This window comes from Columba livia, chromosome 13 (assembly GCF_036013475.1).
Source record: "Columba livia isolate bColLiv1 breed racing homer chromosome 13, bColLiv1.pat.W.v2, whole genome shotgun sequence".
Classification (NCBI taxonomy): domain Eukaryota; kingdom Metazoa; phylum Chordata; class Aves; order Columbiformes; family Columbidae; genus Columba; species Columba livia.
In genome coordinates this window covers 479,818-495,948 of record NC_088614.1, presented here as the reverse complement: position 1 = coordinate 495,948, position 16,131 = coordinate 479,818, and the positions used below count along the sequence as shown (strand labels likewise).

The 16,131-nt window shown below is 40.4% G+C and overlaps 1 protein-coding gene across 1 annotated transcript in view; it reads left to right on the top strand.

The window, feature by feature from the left end:
- Positions 1-9,282, top strand: part of NETO2 (neuropilin and tolloid like 2) — a 32,072-nt gene extending 22,790 nt beyond the window's left edge. Inside the window, exons 7-9 of the mRNA XM_065028582.1 lie at positions 370-598; positions 5,322-5,435; positions 8,295-9,282. Coding sequence (XP_064884654.1) covers positions 370-598; positions 5,322-5,435; positions 8,295-8,875 — 924 coding nt within the window. The 3' untranslated portion in view covers positions 8,876-9,282. The remainder of the gene's footprint in view (positions 1-369; positions 599-5,321; positions 5,436-8,294) is intronic.
- The last annotated feature ends 6,849 nt before the right edge of the window (positions 9,283-16,131 follow it).

Genomic DNA, 16,131 nt, shown 5'->3' with positions numbered 1-16,131 from the left:
GTGTTTCCTCTGTCTCCTCTGGCGTGGTTGGGCTCCTCACTCAGCAGAGCTGCTTAGGGCTTTCCTCAGCATCTTGCTTTTGACTTCTTTTTCTCCAAGGGGAGCAGTAATATATATGAGAGTAAATTATTGAGTAAAGATTGTTCTGGGAAGGGAGAAGAAATGAAACGGACACTTCAGACAAATGTCAAGTAATACTCCACATCGACATGTAGTAAGGAAATGTACGCTTAAAAGTGGTGTGAATTGGGAGTGTATGGGGAGAATATGTGTAAGGGGACAAAACATCTTATTCAAGATCTGCTAAGAAAGAAAACTGTCCTCTCTATAGCACTTTTCCTCGAGACGTTAATTTCTCTTTTCCGACAGATCTATTTGCGGTTTCTCGACTATCAAATGGAGCATTCAAATGAATGCAAAAGAAACTTCGTTGCTGTGTATGATGGCAGTAGCTCTATCGAAAACCTGAAGGCCAAGTTCTGCAGCACGGTCGCCAACGACGTGACGCTGCAGACGGGCACCGGCGTGGTGCGCATGTGGGCCGACGAGGGCAGCAGGCTCAGCCGCTTCAGAATGCTCTTCACCTCATTCGTGGATCGTAAGTAGATTGTAAAGGGCCTATTCTCCTGTTATCAGGGTGCTTCAGGTATATTAGGAAAAGCATCAGCTGTATATTATGAAGCAGGAACACACAAAAAAGGTTGGTTCTGTTTCCTTTGTATGCTAGCAGGTGAAATAAATACTGGCTTTATGACAGTTCTAATCATGGCTCCTGAAGAAAGGCTTTCCTCCGTTCTCCAAGGGTTTCTTTTTCCTTTGAATTCAGTCATAATACAGCTCTAGGCCACGTCCTTCTCACAGAGCTCTGCAGATGAGCAGAGCCAGCGGTGGCACTGCCGTGTGCTCCCCCTCTAGTCCCCCTGGGAGGTGTTCTGCCAGGGCCGCTCCCAGACGCTACAACGGGCTCTTCTCCAGCCCACGCTGGATGTTCAGGAGGTTTGAGAACACGCGTGACCCTGCAGAGTCCCATCTACCGGCGCTAACTCTCCCTCCGCGCAGCCCGCTTGTGCTGCACGCCCGGGAGAAGCAGTTCAGTGCACACTGATTTATGAAGCCTAGATGGAAAGCAGAGCTGGAAATGCAGTCTGGACTTCTATTCGGATTCCGTAGCCTGGGTTAGAGAGAGTCTCGTTGTAAATTAAGATATTCCCTGAAAGTGTGCTTCTTGTGAGATTTTCTTCTGAGTACTTTCTCTCTAGACTTAATGAATTTTTGTTGCCTCGCATATTTACAAAGGACTACACGGTGCGCATTGCAGAACCTGAAAATGGTGGCATCTGCAGCACAAAAGCAGACTGATTTGAGAACTGTGAGATACACGAGGAGAGCCGAATAAACCAGATCCACTGCTTCAGGGAATCAGACCTATGCTTGTGCTAGAGGTTTTCAGAAAGTTCTGCTTGAAAAATAAGTAGCACAGATTTGCTGTCAAATAAGTAACTTTTCTGGTAGAACTGACATCTCTGTAGCCAGTCCCGAAAGGGATCCTGGTCACCACCTTGCAGAAAAGTGCAGGTTACAGGTGACAAGCAGATTTTATATTCTCTTCCGTGAACCAGTCAAGTTTAGCACATGAGAAAAGTTCCTTTCTGTAGAACAATCTGAAGTAACAGAGACTTGTAAGAGAAATAGCTTCTTGCTTACTTTGCATACAGAGGAGTAAGAACCAATTGCATGTTTCAAACTGCTCTGTTGTTGAGCCTGCAATAGGCATTTAGATACTGGGAATTTCGGTAAATACCAGTTTTAAGCACAACTTGTTTGCAAAATGTATAACTGCTTTTCCAGTACTTTTTATTTCACTACAATTATTAATATTAGTGATAGCACATGTTATTCCAGCTTTCAATCTAGAAAATGTTAAGAACTTTGACAGGGAGACTATCCGTGTATATGATAAATACTGGAGTGGTTTGGTGGTTTTGTTGTTGCTGTTGAGTTGGGGTATTTTTTGTGGGGTTTTTTTGAATGCAAAAACAGTCACTGCACCCGAAACAAGGTAAATTTCCAAACTGGGAATTTTAAAGCAACTCAAAAGTCATTGGCAGAATAAAATCTGCAAAGGTATACGGTTGTTCTGATTTATCTTCTAACCTGAGATACTGTCCTTCTTGGATATGGTAATTCAAAAGTATGTGTCTTAAAATGTTTCATATATTTTTAAATATTCTACTGATAAGCAATTTTTCAAACCAAAAAAGTGAATCCATGCTTGTTTTATTTTCAGCTGATTAAGCTATCTTTCTCTTCTGCCTTACTAATGATTTGTAATTATATAAAGCCAACCATGAAAACAATCAATATTTCTGAAAATATTTACATAAATGAACTAATTGTGCATGACAGTCACCTAACGCGCACCTAGCGCCGCTTGCAAATTTGACTAAGTAATTCAGCTACCAGCAATGTTAAAAATCGATGTATTTGATTTCTGGCTTGATTCAATGCATGACTAATGCTTGATACAGAGAACACTGTGAACGCTGCACCAGGCTTACGCAGCTTTTAGGAGGAGAGTGCAGCTCTGTCCTTGAAGTCCTGGACTGGAACTGATCAATTGTTGTGACTTTTAGACTTTGTACTCTCCAGATAGCAAACAAAAGGAAAATGAAATCTATTTGTCCTGTCTTTGTGAACTTGGGAACAAAAGCCATCCCCCCAAAATGTTAAGGAGACTACACGGGAGTGTAAAATAGAGACTGTGCTGATGGATGGAAACGCAGCAGCAGAATGCATCAACCAAAAATACAGGAACGATTAAAAAATTCCCCCGTTCAGACAAAAAAGGGAATGTATCTTACGTCATAATCCTTCCTCAGTGCCTCCGTAAGAACTACAACTCCATACAGATCCATACTGAAACACCAGCAGATACATATGGATCCATAACCACCCTGGACACGGATTTCATAGATCCTCCTTTATCTCACCGGCAGAAATATTTTAGTAGATATTGTCACCTATTACATACGTACACTTTTTAAGCTACTCTGTTTAAACAATGATCCTATTTATCCTTTCAAAAGTAAAGTTTGCGCAATCTTTCTTTATAAATTTAGAAGGAAAACTACGTAAGCCTTTTCTCCCCACAGGTAAACCTCATTGGTTAAGGTAAAGACAGTTTAATAGGATAGAAGAGAAAGGAAATAAAATCAACAATCGTAATAGAAGAATATATAAACCAAGTGATGCACAATGCAATTGCTCACCGCTCGTGGAGCTGACGCCCAGCCAGTTCCCAAGCAGCAGTTCCCAGCCAGCTTTGCCCCAATTTATATACCGAGCGTGTCGTATGGTGTGGAACATCCCTTGGGTCGGTTTGGGGCGGCTGTCCCGGCTGGGCCCCCTCCCAGCTTCTGCTGCATCTCCAGCCTTTGTGCCCAGGAGTGCCTGACCTGGTATAAACCTTGCTTGGCAACAACCCAAACACCAGCGTGTCAGCAACATTCTTCTCATACTAAACCCCAAACACAGCACCACACCAGCTACTAGGAGGAAAATTAACTCCATCCCAGCTGACACCAGGACACCAGGCATGGAGGGAAGCTCTGCTCATCCCATTCTGCAGTAGGCCCATATGTTCCTTGGCATTTCTTTTGGTGCTGGTACATGTGAAGAAGCTCTTCTTGTTGCCTTTCGTGTCCCCCACCACATTCAGCTCCAGGTCAGCTGTGGGTTCCCCAGCCCCATCCCTGCACACGCACTGTGGTTGTTTTCCTCCCAGGGCACCTGATGTGGCATCTCATTCGTAACCTATATAATGCGTATGATCGGTACCTTCCTAAGCATCAATCAGCTTTGAAACCAGTGTTCTTCAGACTAAATCTGCTATCCAAACAAATTCTCCACTCAGCTGAGCAAGGAGGATTCATGTGATAGTTACTATGACATTTTCAAACACTGAAATTACATAGATAAACTCTTCCAAAATACACTCTAATAACATTCTGTATTACATTCAAGTACTACAACACTTGTGCTACAATTAAAGCACAAGCTTCCCTTATGGAACTTCATGCCACGTTGCCAGGGGTTAAGCAATAGCAAGAAGCCAATTTGAAAGCTTGAAAACAAGCAGCATAGGTTACCAAAATTCAGTGGAGTAAGAAATGGGAAGATAATGCATATTAGAATTAGGGAATGCAAATTCAGAATTAAAGGTGGGAATTTTCTCTCAGGCATAACTTCTGTTTTTGTCACTGAGACCTTGATGCCCTAGCAGAAGAAATAAGTGAGAAACACGCTGTATTCAGGACTAGTCACCCTCCTCTGCTGCACCCTTTGGGGTTCACATCATGTTTCAGAGACTCTAGATTGCTCAAGAATAAATTATTTCGGTGAAACCAAAGAGCAGAATGTCTTACACGCATCTTGCTATTAAATATGTAACTGAACTCCACTAATAATAGACATTTGTGTCATAAAAATACCACATTACTGAGACAGAGAACAGGAATATGAATTTCTTGTCCAGTGCCTTCAATTTAGAAAGAATCCCCTATGTATATTACATAGCATCCTGAAAAGAATTATTATAACTATTTTTTAAATATATTTTTCTGATGTCAAGGAAGTATAACAAACATTCATGGAAACATAAAAGCTTTAGGGCAACTTCACAGTTAATTTGTTTCTTAACATTTCTAACTATATATGAACAGATAGATAAAAAGCTGAACTGTACTCTATTTAATCCCTGCATTAGCTCTAACAGGAGGATCTAAGAGCTTTGATTCCCAAGCAGGAGTGACTTAGATGCCTCCAGTTACCGCAATATCTTGCAATTACTGGAACAGTCCTCCACAAGCTGAAATCTGATTTGCTTTAAGATATTAATGGGCTCCAAAATGCAGATGTTCAGGAACTGCTTCACAACCAGCTATCCCATCTACATAGCAGATGCACAGCAGATTGAATAAATATATCATTGATGGTGAGCATGTGATTTTTAAGTATTAAGTTTTTAAGGACAAGTATTAAAGCCTTCTGTTATCTGTGTTCTGTGACTGTCTCTGGCTGCTACCCATTTTTAACAAGAAGTATTTGGTTTTGGTAGCATTGATAATACACCTGAAAGCAACCATGTGAAGAGGGAGTAAATCATCTGAAAATTAGTGGTGTGTAGAAAAAGTGATTGTGTTTGAAATAGAGATAAAGAATGAGTGTTCATGTTAAAAAAAAATAACAGGAATTTACTTGTTTTATTGCAATGCAACCATTAGTGAAAATTCCTAATGTTTCCTTTCTCTTCTCTCCTGCAGCTCCCTGCTCAGGCAACACTTATTTCTGCCATAGCAACATGTGCATCAATAATTCTTTAGTCTGCAATGGCATTCAAAACTGTGCATACCCTTGGGATGAGAATCACTGCAGAGGTGAGGATGGTGCACGGCTGGCCCCTGTGAGCCGGGCTGGCCTCTCAAGGATGTAGTGAAAGGTCTTTTTCCTGGAAATGTGCTGAAAACAGCTATTCTACTAATCTTAGGAAGGTGTTCCAAATGTTTTATTTAAACTCAGGAGATGTGTAAGCTTCCTAAATGTTGATCTGACAGATTTATAGTGAAATTTCTTCCTCTTCAGCATATACTGTATTTTTAACAGATGTCAGCTTAATAGGGAATAGGATTTAGTATTTGTTCGGTTGCACCCTATCCATTTCTGAACTTTAAACGAAGCAAGGATTGTAGGGACAGGTGATACCTTTTATTAGAGAAAAAATACAGAGCTGAAAAAAGACAGACAAGCCTTCAAGCACAAAGAGCCTTTCTCAGGGCTGCAACAACCGTCAAAGACAAAGCCAATTTTAGAACATTTGTTTTAAGTTAATCACAGACTATCTCAGAGTAAATGCAACTGCTGCATATGGTGTGAGAAAGGATGCGAAGAAGGAGGAATTGTTAGGAAGCAAGAAGTCATCACTTATGGAAAACGGACACACAAATCACCACTTCTAGAACATGGGGCAGAGGAGCATTGTTTAAACCATCACAACTACAGTAAAGGCTTTTTTCGATATCAGGATTCATAGAAAAATTCTCATGATTTGAGGAATTTGTTTTTCTAGTAAAGCACAAATACATTCACCTGTGCTTCAACAAAAACTGAATTTTCAGAGCTGGAACCAAACCAGTTTAAGGTCAACACATTTCCTTGCTCAAAGAAAACAATGAAACAATAAGTGTGAGCTTGGGATTTTTTTTGACAAGTAGAATGGCATAAATAGGTCTGAACACAAACCTCCAGAAAGATTTAAGTAGGTACTCCATTTGAAAGAGAAATTGACCTTGCAGGAAGGGCCAAAACCTTCTCTAGAGAAAATCTTGATATAAGCTTAATTTTTTTAGTAAATTGAAATTGCATTTTGGGCAAACGAAAAAAAATTCACACCTCTAATAAATACTCTATTGGACTGTATATTGTGGAAGCTTTCCAGATAACAGAACTGATCCGTAACTCCTGTGTTTTCAGAATTAAGCTTCCTCTAAACAATCCTTAGCTTTGATAATATTCAGTGTTCCCTCTTCAGTGTAGTTGCTATATCTTTTTCCTGTCTCTACCAACTGCTTTCTGGAATGTTGCCTAGAATCCACCCTTCATTCATGTACTGCAGTGATTTAAAAGAATGTATTCCATAAAAATGTGAAGAAGGCATCTTTCTCAATATTTGTAAGTCGCTGTATCTGGTGCTAAATAACCTCCCGTGTTTTATGTTGGGTGCAGTTTAGGTTCTGGTTTGTTACTTGCACAGCAGATAATTAAGAGGCAGCTGCAGACCGGCCAGCCAAGGGAGATGGAAGGGAGACTGATGCAGCAAGGGAGCAATATCCAGCCTTGAAAAGAAAGCTGCTCACAGTTGTGTCCAGTTCCCGCAGGTGCCTGGAGTTCCCATTTAGTCCATACCGACAGCTACTTCACTCTGAGCACACTGTGACCTACCTTATGCCTAAGCCCAGGGACATAAAAATTGGTAGAAAAGTCAATTGCGTGCAATTTCTTTTAAGAGACTGGAGAAGACATGACTGTTGTATAACAGCTTTTTGATGAGAATATCTCCCAGGAATTAAGAGACCTAGATGCAGATGAGAGAACTGCCACAGCAGTGAAATTCATGCCTCCCACCAAGTGTGGGAACACCAAGGTGTGAGGTGGGCAGGACAAGGGGAGGTATCTCCCGTCACATTAAAGGTTTAAATGTCACTCCAAGTAAACAGTCTAAGAAGTGGAACTGTATTTCAGGCATAACTTTTTATTAGCTGATTATTTTGGGACTCTCTGTTTAGTATGGGGATTGTTTCAAATAGTGTATGGTGGGATAGAACTCTCCGTGCACTGTGTGTGCCGTACTCAGACGCCTAACACACACATCCAGATGCCAGGAGCCAAAAACCTGAAAATAATATGCAACATTTAGGTTCCTACCTTTTCTTCTACGTAGTATTAGGTGCTTTTCTTCCCCAGCAGCAGATGTTGCAGAGTCTCAGTGTAGAATTCCTCTAGTCCCCTAGGACAAGTACATTTACAGAACAGAAATCCAACTGGAAAATTTTAATCTTCAAATAAGAATCTGAAGTATGCAAAACCATCTTGTTCTGATGCTGCCATCTTGTGTGTTTTCAGATGAAGTACTAGCCAAACATACTGTATGATGTGGGTTGATTGGTTCCCCCTCACCCACCTTCCCTTTCTTTTTTCCAACTGACTTGATTACTGGACTGTTAAAACTGAAATACATCTATTCTAAAACTCCCTCTGTTGAAATAGGTACAAGAGACTTACACAATAGGCATGGTCACTAAGTTTCCAAAAGATGTGAAAACACCGCAGTCAATCTTACATCATCGCTATGATATTGCACTTTTAAAGAACTAGGTGATTTTCCATCTACTGCCGTCAATGGGAATGTTACCAGCGGGAGCAAACCATGGAAGGAGAAGTATCATCTGTAGCTGTATCAAGTGCTATTGAACTGGTGGATTTTGGAATATGGATCAGTATAGGTTCCGGATTGAAGCCACTGAATTGCCACGCGATAGCCACTAGTGCAGACAAGGAATCCGCACAGACCCAGCACGATAAATCCTACTGACATACTGCTCTAGTCTCCAGTGCCGTTAAGTCATTTCGTTAATACAGCACTTATATGGCAATCATAATACAGCTTGCTTTGTTTTAATACATGATCAAAAGTGTTGAAAATAAAAGCCTTATCATAATATCTCGTCTTTTCTTTACAGAAAAGAAGAAAACTGGATTGTTTGAACAGATCACCAAAACTCATGGAACAATCATTGGCATCACATCAGGGATAGTTTTAGTTCTTCTCATAATTTCAATTCTAGTACAAGTAAAGCAACCACGCAAAAAGGTTATGGCTTGCAAGACTGCTTTCAATAAATCTGGTTTCCAGGAAGTATTTGATCCTCCACATTATGAACTGTTCTCACTGAGGGACAAGGAAATTTCTGCAGATTTGGCAGATTTATCAGAAGAACTTGAAAACTACCAGAAAATGAGACGCCCTTCAACGGCTTCCAGGTGCATTCACGACCACCACTGTGGCTCCCAGGCCTCTAATATAAAACAAAGCAGGACCAACCTCAGCTCCATGGAACTGCCCTTTCGCAACGACTTTGCGCAGCCCCAGCCCATGAAAACGTTTAATAGCACATTCAAGAAAAGTAGTTACACTTTCAAACAAGCGCACGACTGCCCGGAGCAAGTCATAGAAGACAGGGTGATGGAGGAGATCCCGTGTGAGATCTACGTTAGAGGAAGAGAAGATACAGCACAAGGTTCCTTATCTATTGATTTTTAATTTCCTAGTGAAGGTGGTATCAGTGTATATACAAGATGCTTGTGTACAATGACAGTGTATATATTAAAAGTGTACTATATGCAGCGTGTGAGATGCACACACTTTTAGCTTATTATACTTCATTGAAAAAAAGTCTTCATAACTAATTCATGCTCAAAAATGGTGTATTTCCTCCCATCTTCCCAAGCTACCTATCTAGTGGAGGAATAAGACAGAGACTTTGCATGGAAACTGTAACATAAGGATACTGGAAGAAAACACAACTACTAATCATTGAACACTGAAAACCATGACTACTATTCTCTTCCTCATATCATTTTCTCTTCTTTGGACGTCTGCTTTTCAAGACAATTTTAATACCTCAGTTACATAAATAAAAGTAGTTAAGTGCACCACGTGTATGTCAACATAGGTGTCTTATTGTATTTGTCAAATTGAAAGTAGCGTTAAGTGCCAGTTAAGACACAAGAATTATGTTACAGCCATCTGTTTCATCTTGCCTACCATTTATATTGCCTTTAATTATCAGTCCCTCACTTACGCTTTGTGAGAAATAAGTGTAAAGGATTACTGTCTTTTAAAAATCTTGACTTATATTGATTTTAGTACATTTGGAAGTACACAATCTTCACAGCTTTTGGCTAAGACACAAGCAAGTACTCCTGTTATCCTAGATGCAGGCTTTTAAAACAGCTTTCTTTCAAGAAGCTTTAAGATTTTAATGTAAAATATTCTGCCGTATATTATAGATCCGTATGGCTCACTGATTTCACAGCTCTGTAGTTAGAAAACAATTTTATCTTGGCATTTTCCAAGTATTTACATAAATAGACTGTACTGTATATGTCTCCTGAAATAGCCTTTTACTTCTTACCACAGCCAATCCTGCCTCCTGAAATCAGTGAGGATGCTTTTAGCTCGTGTCCTACTTGCCTGAAGAGAACTGTGATCACCAGGTGGATGCAGATCCTGAAACAGAGAGAAATCGCAAAGCAACTCTTATTAACCCTTATGGAGCTCGTCTTGTGCCCCTTGTTTCCACTTGCAAAATTGCACATTTCATACCTTTTTAAATGGTGGTTTGGATCTAATTCTAAATTTTTTACAAGATAGAAAAATTTTTAAGATACGATAATTCTCATTGTGGTTTTTAAGCTTTTTATATAGTTTGATACTGTACAGACTATTTATTAAATCAAAATCTAGCACCTGTTCAGCAGGCTCGGTGCAGCGTTCATGGCAGCAGCTCTGAGTACCACGCAGGGGCTGCTGCAGACATCGCAATTTGCCAGTAATACTTCACCAGACTTCCGCATTAGCCTGCATTTATTTCCTGCTTTGTTTGGGTTTATGCTGCTATTTTATTTACAGGAAGCCTTTCAGTAAAGGTGACCAACCCGCCTGCACTGGGCATGTCCTTTATTTACAAATGCATGTCAATCCATCATTGTGCTGATTGTGGTACCAAAAAACAACTCTTAATATACAAACCTAGTAGCTGAACCATCTTTTCTTTAAAATAAAAAATGAACAGCAGCTCTAACCACAGATTTTCATTAGAATGACAAAGAAAATTTTTACAAATGCTTAGAATGTAAGAAGATTAAGGGGGTTGCGGGGAGAGGGAGTAAATGAGAACCTTCACCACTTCCCAGCCTCAGAGTGAACCCTTGTCTGATGTCCAGTAAGAACTGAATCAGCAGCCCGGAGGTCAGACCCCTGAGGCTGAATCCTGGTGTCGGTTTTTGTGCTGGTCCCAGATTGCCTTTCGATTTGAAGAATGAAAGCGGACATTAATTTGAGATGCACTTCATGCAGAAAAATAAGTGTTTAAAAAACCTAGTTAACTTTTACTTGCATTTTTTTCAATATTTAATTAAAACCCTTGTTGACAGATTTCCTTTACTTCTCATTGATTTCAGAATTAAGTATCTCACCCTGGCCTATATGATACAGATTGTTATTTGTGAGTCTGGTAGTTCCAGATTCTTTCAACAAGTAGGATGCAGTTTTACACAGGTCCTTTTTGTCCAGATAACTCTCGTAAGTGCTACGTTTGCATGACTAAGTGTCCTTTTTAAGGTATATTTTTCCATGTGATAAAAATAATGCAATCCCTATTCTTGCCTAAGTTCTGTTGCCTTTGAACAGTAATCATGTAATAGTAAAATAGCAAGTCCGTGGAGAAAAAGGGAAAAGCTCGATTGAAGAAGTTCTCAAATGACCTGAAAAATATTTCAGTCTCAGTTGTAACTTCTTGGTTCACATGGGTTGGGGTTTTTTTGTCTTTAGTGTAGAAAAATACAAGATAGTCCTGCCTGGTTAACAACTGCTCCGGTTCCCAGGATTTCTCTACCAGCAGACCCAACCCTGTTTGAACAGATCCCAGAGAGAAATGGCAGGGAACGGTGATTTCTGTAGGCTTCTGGAAATAGCGAGGGCAGGAAAATGAAGTATCAGAGCTTGTTTTATTCCAAACAAGGTGAAATTAATGTTGAACCTGAAAGTTTGAAGGGAAAACTTGGGTGTGGTCTGTTTAAAAAAATGATAGATCTGTAGTTCTCATTGTCATGTTGGGTTCAGTTACCTAGCTGTGCTTTGAGAAATGAGTGGTGACTATTAGAGCAGTAATTCCACTTCCAGTCTGATCAAATTCCCTTCACTACAGGATAAATCAAGTGGGTGGCCTGCTTAGAATCACTCAGTGCCGCAAGCTGACATTTGTAGCAGAAAAATCCAGTGCTGGTTTTGCAGTCTCAGTCAATCCAGTTGGAGCTGGTGTTGTGGCCTTTAAACTTCTTTGGCATTAGTGAAAAACACCACCTTTCATATTCTTGAAATATGGAAGTACTGTTAACATATTTCCACTGTCTCCATCTCAAATCCGTATACATTTCTATGAGCGTCCTGATTTTGCTCTCAATTTTACCCATCTCTCTGCTTTCTCTGTGAACACTGAATACACACAAGCAAAGATATGTTCCCTGGATGCACATTGACCAGGAAAAGGCCAACAACATTCACTACTTTTTGCTATTTATAATCCATTTTTACCTTTTATCATAGTAGTGTAGGCATGGAACCATCTAAAACATGAAGAAGGACTTGTGGATAAAAGTTGTAGAAGCAAACCTGCAGCCAACACAGCAAGAAAAGTGATCACAAAAATCCTGATTTGTACTGAAAACACGTGAGATTCTCTCGTCTGTGACAGACGTGACCCTCATAGTGCATACAAACCATAACGGCGTATTGTAAGAATTACTGTCTATTTTTGCTAAACCAATACAAAGAAGGGTTATTACAAGAGCTGTCATTGACTTACAAGAAAAGGTGCTTGTCATGTGAACACTTCACAGAATTTTTAAGTCATTAAAATAACTTTGTTTTGGGGTTTTTTTGGCACATAGAATTCTGTGCCTGAGCAGCCAGTCTCACCCACAGAATCACGGAATCCCAGAATGTCAGGAGTTGGAAGGGACCTGGGAAGCTCATCCAGTGCAATCCCCCCATGGAGCAGGAACACCCAGATGAGGTTACACAGGAAGGTGTCCAGGCGGGTTGGAATGTCTGCACAGAAGGAGACTCCACAACCCCCCTGGGCAGCCTGGGCCAGGCTCTGCCACCCTCACCCCAACAAGTTGCTTCTCATCTTTCAGTAGAACCTCCTGTGTTCCAGTTTGCACCCATTGCCCCTTGTCCTGTCACTGGTTGTCACCAGAAGAGCCTGGCTCCATCCTCCTGACACTCCCCCTTTCCATCTTGATCCCCAGGAATGAGTCCCCCCTCAGTCTCCTCTTGTCCAGCTCCAGAGCCCCAGCTCCCTCAGCCTTTCCTCACACGGGAGATGCTCCACTCCCTTCAGCATCTTGGTGGCTGCGCTGGACTCTCTCCAGCAGTTCCCTGTCCTGCTGGAACTGAGGGGCCACAACTGGACACAATATTCCAGGTGTGGTCTCCCCAGGGCAGAGCAGAGGGGCAGGAGAACCTCTCTGACCTACTGACCACCCCCTTCTAACCCACCCCAGGTACCATTGGCTTCCTGGCCACAAGGGCCCAGTGCTGGCTCATGGTCACCCTGCTGTCCCCAGGACCCCCAGGTCCCTTTCCCCTACGCTGCTCTCCAACAGGTCATTCCCCAACTTACACTGGAACCTGGGGTTGTTCCTGCCCAGATTCAAGACTCTACACTTGCCCTTGTTCTATTTCATTACATTTTCCCTGCCCAGCTCTCCAGCCTGTCCAGGTCTCTGATGGCAGCACAGCTTCCAGTGTCACCACTCCTCCCAGCTTGGTGTCATCAGCAAACTTGCTGACAGTCACTCTATTCCCTCATCCAAATCATTGATGAATATATTGAATAACACTGGCCCCAGCACTGCCCCCTGAGGCACTGCACTGGATACAGGCCTCAACTGGACTCTGCCCCATTGACCACGACTCTCTGGCCTCTTCCCTTCAGCCAGTTCGCAGTCACCTCACCACCCGATCGTCCAGACCGCACTCCCTCAGTTCAGCTGTGAGGATGCTGTGGGACACTGTGTCAGATGCCTTACTCAAGGCAAGGTAGATCACGTCCAATCTCCTGCTAAATGAGGAAAAAAGGCTTGCCTTATTTTCAAATCAATTTAGTCCTTAAATAAGATTCTTATATCAAAAATAATAATAACAACAGTTAAGTTTCCAAACTATTTAAGTATAAATCTTTACCTAAAAGGCTACCAACAGCAAAAGTAATTTAAAAAAAAAAAAAAGATCTTAGCACCTATACCTGAGAGGCCAAGAGAAAATTGCTACTTGAAATGGAATTAGTTAATTCATACAGTTATACTGAAACATATCTACAGTTTGATCTTCCTGCATGGTCATTTTGTGTCTGTTCACAGTAAAACCTGGTCAAACCCATTTCCTTTTACATATCCTTACTTCAAAGTTTGTATAAAAGCCCTATGATTCTTCAGCAAGATGTTTGACTGTCTAGCAAAACAGAATTCCTAATCTATGTCAGCTTGAAAGATAAGCTGATTTTTCATTATTTGAGATCACACTGTTACAACTGAATATTAATTATAATGAAAGAAAGGATTTTAAAACCAAAAACCTTCGAGTTGATTCATGCTTTGAAAACGAGTACTTATAGCACCTATCTCAACCTAACAATGTAAAAACCACTATGTCTAAGAGTTCTGTTCCTGGGATTTCCAACCACCATCCCTAGAGAGGGTAAATCCTCTCAATAAATACACAACTAAAATACAGGTCGATATGCTCCAGTATGTGGTTCTGTGTCACCATGGAACTGCAAGTGTATTTTCACATTCCGATTCCTTTGCTACACTCCATTTTATAGACTCAGATTGTCAAAAATCTGTTTTCCATCTGGTTCATAGACCAACACCAACAACAGTAATTTGTGAATTGTCAACTTGTTCCCTCTTATCTCACTATTGAGGATAATCTGCTGTATACCGGATAAAACATCTTTGTTTTTCTAAGCCTGTTCTTACAGAGCCAGGCTCAGGGAGAAACAAAGTAAGAACTTTGTGTCTCTATATGTCTTTCCATTACTATCATGTAATTTATTGTAATAGCTTTTATACTGAAGAAACCCACAAAATCTGCATCAAATTCTGTTCAAGAAAAAATAAGGTATTATAATAAGAGCTGTCAATGCTGCCAATGTACTTAAAGGATGCACATCATACCATCTTCTCTGAATGACTTCTCCTCTCAAAAACAGATTTCCTAGACATCTTTAAAATCTTAAATCTTATTTCATTATTTACAGCTATTTACATTATTTACATATTCATTATGCACAGAAATATAAGCATATTATTTACATCTTATAATTAGCCTCAAAGTACATTATCACCTGCTTCTGTCTTCCAGATGTATTTAGGAGGAAGAATTATATTGTAGAAGTATTTACCATTAAACCACAGCATTTCAGAGTTCAAGCATTGTGTTAATTTATGAATTTATGCTACAGCTTATTTTTCACCTGCAAAGTGACTACAAGGAAAATTCAAAGCTCACAGGATTATCTCCTTAACCTCCAATGAATATGGCTAAACTGGAACAGAGTACATCAACATTCTAATACTCAAGGCTTAATATTTTATGGGGAAGTAATTCCAGAATTAAAAGGGCATGTGGTTTTATGTGAGATGGTTTAGTTTGACCCTGGTTATCACACTCATTTGCTCAGAACACTTGTGTTTAATAAGTGCCACATTCACCTGTGAGTAACGCAGGAGTCCAGAGCTCAACCTTCCCTTCAGGTCCCCTGCAACAGTCCCAGCATTTAAAAGGCTGTTTGCAGGGACAGGAGAGGAGTGGATAATTAAAGAATTCTTTGTTTTAAATACAAAATTGGAGACAATGTATTATTAACCACTGGACATTTCTGATACAATGCGTAAGTCACCCTTCATCATGCTCCAATTACTCTCAAGGTAACGAAGCACACAATTCTACGTAACCAGCACGGTCGGTGTCCTCGCCTCAGTAAATACCCTCAATACTCCAAATAATTTGGAAGAAGCCAGCTGTCAACACTGAGTTTACTGGATAGCACTCTCAATTAGTATATAAAAAAAGATGATTCAGTGATTAAAGGGGGTGAAAAAAAAGCAGGAAAATACTCTTGAAAGCAATTATGAGAATAAGAGATTCTTAGAAAGACAAGTCAATAAACCCCAAGTCTCTTAAGCATTGTAATGGAACTTCTGTTTGTATAGAACAGAGAAGGTACATAAGCAATACCACTCATTACTGACTCTCCACTCTGTTTAATAACCCAACAGAGCAATTGAAGGCCTGAGGCAAAGCCAAACCATTTTAATTTTTCTGCAGTAATGAAAAACAAAGAGATCTAGTAAAGGTGTTTGCTTTGCGCTTACCAGGGGCAAAAGATTCTGCACAGGCTGTGATATCTTCTGTCATTGTTAAGTTTTATCCTTAAGAGCGAAGGGATTTCTGGAATATGCCAGAACAGCACAAATATCTATGTAGAATTCAAGCGTATAGTAAGCAAACCAAAAAGTAATGGATACTTAAAATAATCCCATATATCAGGTAACTTTTAGAGCTCTGTATGACTCCTAAGGTTATCATATTCTTCCAGCCATTTCTGCATTTATGTCTGTTTTCACAAATTTTAATACAAGCTCTCAAACTTCAAATCTGTGGAAGAGAAGTAGCAATAACAGCAAATTAAGTTATTGGCCTTTAGGATCCAGAACTAATAAAGC